This window comes from Gossypium hirsutum, chromosome D10, assembly GCF_007990345.1.
Source record: "Gossypium hirsutum isolate 1008001.06 chromosome D10, Gossypium_hirsutum_v2.1, whole genome shotgun sequence".
In the NCBI taxonomy this organism is placed as follows: domain Eukaryota; kingdom Viridiplantae; phylum Streptophyta; class Magnoliopsida; order Malvales; family Malvaceae; genus Gossypium; species Gossypium hirsutum.
In genome coordinates this window covers 5,943,364-5,950,098 of record NC_053446.1, presented here as the reverse complement: position 1 = coordinate 5,950,098, position 6,735 = coordinate 5,943,364, and the positions used below count along the sequence as shown (strand labels likewise).

Below are 6,735 nucleotides of genomic sequence, written 5' to 3'. Positions count from 1 at the left end.
TATCTAAGATTATATATTATATCTAAGATTGCATATAATGTCTAAGATTGCATATCCCTAAAGATTATGTTTCCATAAGATTGTAGATGAACCTTCAACCTTTTCAAGTAATAGGCAATTCCGATCGAGCCAAATGATATTACTTTGGGTTTTTTTTTGTAAGCCTGGGCTAAAATTGGGTATTACACCTTTCACCTTTCATCTTCCTTGTAACATCTTCCCTATTTATATATTAGAATTCTAATCTCTTTATATATATAGAGAGAAGTATGCTACTTATAAATATGATGAAAAATATAGAATACAATAGAAATCTTCGTATTCTCATATCCATTTGTTATCTAGCATTTTTGTTTATAATAATAATGAAAATAAAACAAATATTTTCGATGATATTTCGTCTACAGATTTGGAACCCTTTTTCTCCGTCCACAAAAATGTTAAGCGAACATTTTTAAAAATAACTACCATGTAAACATTTTTAAACATTTAATATGTTTTATGTGATCTAGAAGATTCACTTACGATATATTTTATAATTCATTCATGTAGATTATGTATATTAAATTTGATGTAAATTAATTTTTTTTAACTATTTGTTTAATATAAAAAACTTTCAACCGTTAAATATATATTAATATAGATAATATTTTAAATTAATATAATAGAGATATCAAATCGATTAAAAAATTTACCTAATTTATAAATAGAAATTAAACTATTAAAATATTAATTATGTAAAAGATTATGAAAAAGTGTCTCCGAATTTTATCTTTTATTTGGATATATGTATGAACCTCTAAAACAGAAACAGTGTGAGATAAGTTGTCCAAATTTCTCTATATTTTCAATATATGTAAGAAAGAGCAAAGAGAAAAAAAGGATTGACCATATATGGTTAACATTGGCCTATCTATGCTTTGCTTCGTTTCTTCAGGCAGCCAATGCTCTCCAAACCAAAACTGCTAAACAAAAGGTGTGGAGAAATAGAAAGAAACCAACATTTTCACCTTTCATTTCGGAATAAAAGCTGATTTGCTTTTGAATTTAAAAAAAAAATTTCGAGATTTACAAGAAAGGGAAAAGGAAGTTGAAATTATATAGTAATAAGAAAATGGTAGCTTTCTCAATGGTTCCATTTTTGGGCACAGTTCGATCTACACCTTCTTTAACGAGTTTGGCACCTTACAAGCGCCAAATATCAATACGAATCTCTCCAGTTTCTTTTCCAAGGAATGGGTTCTTTCCGTTCAGGAGGTTTCTTCAAGCTTGCCTTCAATCTAGTACGTACTTTCTAATTATTTTCTACTTTTTTTTATTTGCCTTTTAATTGTGCCTGGTTCTTCTTATAATTTGTTTTACGTTTCTGCGATTAGGATGCAATTAAATGCGCGGTTTTCTTTTCTGGGTATTAGTTAGTTTTAATTGAACTTTTATTGGTTTTGTTTGTAATAAGACGGGAATGGTTGTTTTATTGTGATTAAGCTAGCTTGGGTTCACCTAGATACAAATTTTAGGCTCTTTTGGGTAATTGGTTATACATTGCTATCTCTTGAATGGGGTATTATCTTGTTTCGACGGTATAGAGTGGCAATGGGGAAGCATGGTGGATCCATTACTCAACTTTATCTTTGATAAAAGAAGTAGCTTGGTATTTAATACATTTGTTATGAAATAAGCTGACAGACTCGATTCTAACTGTTCGTTCTTTATGGTTGAAAGACGATGCTGATGAGGCTATAATGATTTTTACTTTGCTACTCTTTGGCACCTTATAGATTAGTTATGTTAGTGATAGTGCCTTGAATACAGGTTCTGCTACTATGGATACTAGAGAAAATTTACCTGCAGAACATTCCGAGATCATTTTTATAGGGACAGGAACTAGCGAAGGCATTCCTCGTGTTAGCTGCCTGACTGACCCTGTAAAGAAGTGCCTGGTATACTGGCCATCCGAACTGATAACTAAATCATAAGTAGCTGTCCCTTGCTTTCTGTGCATTTGTTTGAAATTTCTTCTTTTACTGTTTTAAGACATTTATTGATTTTTTATTTTCACAGGTTTGCAGCAAAGCAGCAGAGCCTGGTAACATAAACCGGAGACGTAATACAAGCTTACTTATTCATTATGGTAGGCCTTCTGGAAGATGCAACATTCTAATTGATGCTGGCAAGTAAGTGAAGGTTACTTTAATGAAATGAAGTATGCTTTTAGTAGTTAGTTATAAAAGTTGTTATTGAAAATTCTAACGATGCTGGGGAAATTGTGATCCAAACAGATTCCATTTGGCACCAGACTGTGTACTGTTCTTACAGTTATTTTAGATGCTGGCATTTGACTGCTTCTGCTTTAGAATTGTTACAGTTAACATATAAAAGGAAAATTTTGAAAAATAAAATACTTTTAAACTGACTCAATAAACCAGTTGATTGTTTTCTTTTAGCCAACAGAAAGGGCAGTGGAAACTTTTAAGTGAAAAGCTTAGAGGTTGACTATACCTAAATTGGGATATAACCTTTTCAAAGTTTGATGCATGTATTATGTTGTTTCCTTAAATGGAGAACAAAAGCAATCAAAGATTCTTGCTAGTTAGTGCTAAAATTGTTCCCGGAAATCACTATAAAACTGCCTAATGCTTAATGGCTGCTGAATTTTTGCTACCTTCTGCAATCCCTAGATAAAATTATCTAGTGTTGTTTCTCATCTGTGACTTTGTTTTGTAGGTTCTTCTACCACAGTGCTCTTCAATGGTTTCCAGAATTTGGGTTAGTTTAATACTAAAAGCATTTTGGTGTTTCTCTTTCTTAAAAGTTCGAATTATTATGTCTAGCTCTTAAGTCATTAGATGGTCCATGGTGTTCAATCCATTAACTCTTAGAGTATGTTCATTACGGGGGTGAAGTTCTAGCCTTTGTGTTATCTTAGATGCTATTACATTTGCAGTTTTGGAATTTTTTTTGTTGTAACTCTGAGATGGAATATGATCTAAATGTGTTGTACCATATTGTTTTCATGCTCTAATGGCTGGGATATAACATAGGAATAGTCTTTCCTTGTCTTAAGCCTTTTCTTCTCACCTTCATGGAGTTGATATTTGATTGTAGATTATTATTATGATCATCGATGGGCTTTGGTGGCTGAGTTTAATGTATCTTAGAATACTAGTGCATATGACTTGATGTTTTTTTATTTTTTATTTTTACTTCAACCCTCCCCTTTTTAGTTCCATACACCTTGAAATCATCAGACTTTCCATGGTATTTGAAGGGATGAAATACAACATTTGTATAGTTTCATTTGTAGCTTCAGTTATTTTAATTTGAAATGTTGATTTTAGTGTTATGTGATATTGAATGCATTACCATGTACGGTAGGCACGATGAACCAACTAGTTTTCTTGTGCGAGTTTGATTTTTCTGTGTTCTGTCAAACCGTGGTCTCATGTTATAGTTGGAATTCAGTCAAAATAATCTATCTTAGTATTTGTTGGTTATAGACATAAATGTAAATGTTTTCTCAATGCCTATACTAGCATTAACCATAATAATATAAAATGTACTTTACATATGCTTTTCTAGATGGTGCAAGCATTCACTCATTCCGGGGGCCATTTTGATGCTTCCTTAAGTGTAAACTTCAGTAAAACTCAGGTTTATTATCAAGTCCTAAAGGTCATTAAGCAAAAAAGACCAATGGAGGAATGTTTTTCTGATTATCTTATGGTATATATGTCGATTGTCGTGTATTTTCGTTGTTGTAACTAGTTGCATTTGTGTCAGGATAAGAACAATTGATGCGGTTATAATTACACATTCTCATGCTGATGCAATTGGAGGTCTCTGACATAAACACTTTCTAATATTTCTCTCTAAATAGATAAACCTTTCCGCGATGATGTATTAAGTTTTTGCTAGTTTTCTTTTACATAGAAACACACATTGTCTAACACAAATTTTGTCTTAATTTCCCAGGTCTTGATGATCTACGTGACTGGACAAACAACGTGCAGCCAAACATCTCAATTTATGTTGCCGAGCGCGATTTTGAGGTCCAAAATTCTGTTCTACCTCTTTCCACCATATCTTGAACATATGATTATGTGATGGCAATGTGTGTGTATATATATGTTTGTCTGTCTGGTAATAGATATATCCTGCATTTTCTGTAAGTTGTAGTGATAAATGGGAAGTAATTAATAACATGAAATGATACAAGCAGGTGCTAAGCTAATAGTATTCTCAATAAACTTTATAGTACTGCACATAAATGGATACTAGAACTATTTCTATGTAGTTCTACAGCTGTGAGTTTTGATAATAAGGAAATTTGAGCTATTATTGCCACTCAAGATGTTGGAAAAACTAATCCACAAACTAATATTATTGAATGATTCAAATGATTTATGAATGAATTATTTGTCTTTCATTGATATTCAGATTGTATAATATCTTCTGTAACAATTTCAGGTGATGAAAAAGACTCACTATTATTTGGTAGATACAAGTGTGATTATACCTGGTGCTGCAGTCTCAAAGCTGCAATTTAATATCATACAAGAAGAACCTTTCATCGTTCATGATTTACAGGTGATTATTGTTCACTCAGTACGGATGGTAATTTCTTAGTACCATATGCATTCTTGAAACTGTAATAATGGGTTTAAGTTCAGTTTTGACTGTAAAAAAGTGAATCAGGCCCTAGAGACAGTTTGCCTTTGTATTTGGCTGCTCCTGTCTTACCATTATGTCATTATAAAAAAATGGTTGAGTAGTTTAGGGCTAAATTGCTTTTTTTCCCCTGTATTCTTACATATTGTTGATGAAACATGCCTAATAATCAATATAATATGTACAAATGCCGATTTGTATGAAATTAAGACACCAGCTCCCCTTCAACATTAATACATATCAGGTCATGCCTGGTCATAACGTGTGTTCTCTGTTCAAACATTGTGCTTCAGATTACCCCTTTACCAGTGTGGCACGGCCGTGGTTATCGCTCACTAGGTTTTCGTTTTGGTGATATTTGTTACATCAGGTAACACTTTTATGTGAAAAGACATGATGAATTTTTATTTTTTCTCTACTTCATTCAGTTTTCACCTGAGCATTGTTCATCTGTTATTGACATTGCAGTGATGTCAGTGATATACCTGAAGAAACTTATCCTCTTCTGGAAAACTGCGAAATCCTCATTCTGGTCCTCTCTCTCTCTATATCTCCTTATACATCGACATGCATGCACAAGAATTTACATCCAAATTCATTAATGCACTTTCGGGATACCTTATTGAGTCCGTATGTAAAATGCTTTCTCAGGATGCTTTGAGGCCTGATCGATCTTCATCAACGCATTTTGGACTTCCAAGGGTATCTGCTTGTACATCTTCTGGTAAACAACATTAAAATGCTAAAACTTACTCTCTCTTTTTCACTTGCTATTTTATCTTCAGGCTTTAGAGGAAGTACAGAAGATTAAGCCGAAGAGGACACTCTTTACTGGTAAGTCTCTAGTTTCAGGCCTATATCACTACAATTCAATTCCATCCTTCTAAAGTGTTCCACAGTTTCAACAACTTATTATTGCATCATTAGGATGTAATTTGTTTACTTTTCCATGCTTTACTGTTGTGATTTTATGGAGGCATGATGCATCTGATGGACCATGAAAAAGTGAGTGAATACCTGGAAAACCTGATGGAAACCGAGGGTCTTGATGTACAACTCAGCTATGACGGATTGCGTATACCGGTATCACTCTAGCTTTGTATGTTTGTCCGCCGTTGTTTTTTCGGTGAGAACATGTTATACCGTAATCTGCAACTGAAAAGATTCAATGAGCTAACATTATATAACATAATTCTTGGGGAGCATTATGCTGATCCCCGTATACTTAGAATAAATAGAAATTTTTTATTTTATATCTATTTATATAGAATCAATCTAAAATCAATCTATGGGTTTTGTTTATTTTATTTCGCGGAATCCCCCCATCTCCATTTCTCCATGATCTTGTTTTGCACTTGTTCTATTATTGGAGGAATCAAAGTATGTTAAAGCATTTTTGTTTTTAGTTTGATATTGATATTTACTTTCACCATTTTCCTTTTTGTACAAGCAATGTCATGGCTCGAAGATAAGGGATGGGTAGAGAATTAGATAACAAATGTAAGGGGGAATGTAATTTTCTCAAGGATGACTCTGTCAATATACGGGATGAATCTCAAAATTATGCATGAATTTTGATTCAATGAATTTTTATTTGGTGTAATTATACATATGAAATTTTGACTTTCATTTTAATTTAATTATACACATTTAAAAAAATAAATCCATCAAATTATTTTTATATTGGATATAATTAGTTGTGTATGCAATATATAAACATAAAATGATGCTATATTAATAATTGTGTTAATCATTTTTGAAAATTGGGTCAAATCAAAATTTGATAATAAAATTGTACATTTTACTTTAAACTTAGTCTTCAGTCTATCCCCTTTGTGATCATCTTGAATAAATATTTATGATGCAATTAATTATCTGTTAACTTTTATTATTTTATTCAACTTCACAAGAAAAATAAAATAAATAGAAGTAAAATTATAATAAATAATAAAAATATATTTATTAAAATATGATAAATATAATTTACTTTCTATTGAAGTTGTCCACTTCTAACTTTACAAGGTGATTGTCCAATTATTTTGAAATTATAAATTTTCTAAACAAATA

At 31.8% G+C, this 6,735-nt stretch overlaps 1 protein-coding gene across 1 annotated transcript; it reads left to right on the top strand.

Moving 5' to 3' along the window:
- The first annotated feature begins 770 nt into the window (after positions 1-770).
- Positions 771-5,921, top strand: LOC107916378 (putative hydrolase C777.06c). The gene is made up of 12 exons (XM_016845642.2): positions 771-1,283; positions 1,813-1,940; positions 2,062-2,174; positions 2,725-2,766; positions 3,781-3,836; positions 3,973-4,049; positions 4,468-4,587; positions 4,962-5,038; positions 5,137-5,200; positions 5,320-5,370; positions 5,454-5,502; positions 5,645-5,921. The coding sequence occupies exons 1-12, from the start codon at positions 1,115-1,117 to the stop codon at positions 5,761-5,763; spliced, it is 1,065 nt and encodes a 354-aa protein (XP_016701131.1). The 5' UTR covers positions 771-1,114; the 3' UTR covers positions 5,764-5,921.
- The last annotated feature ends 814 nt before the right edge of the window (positions 5,922-6,735 follow it).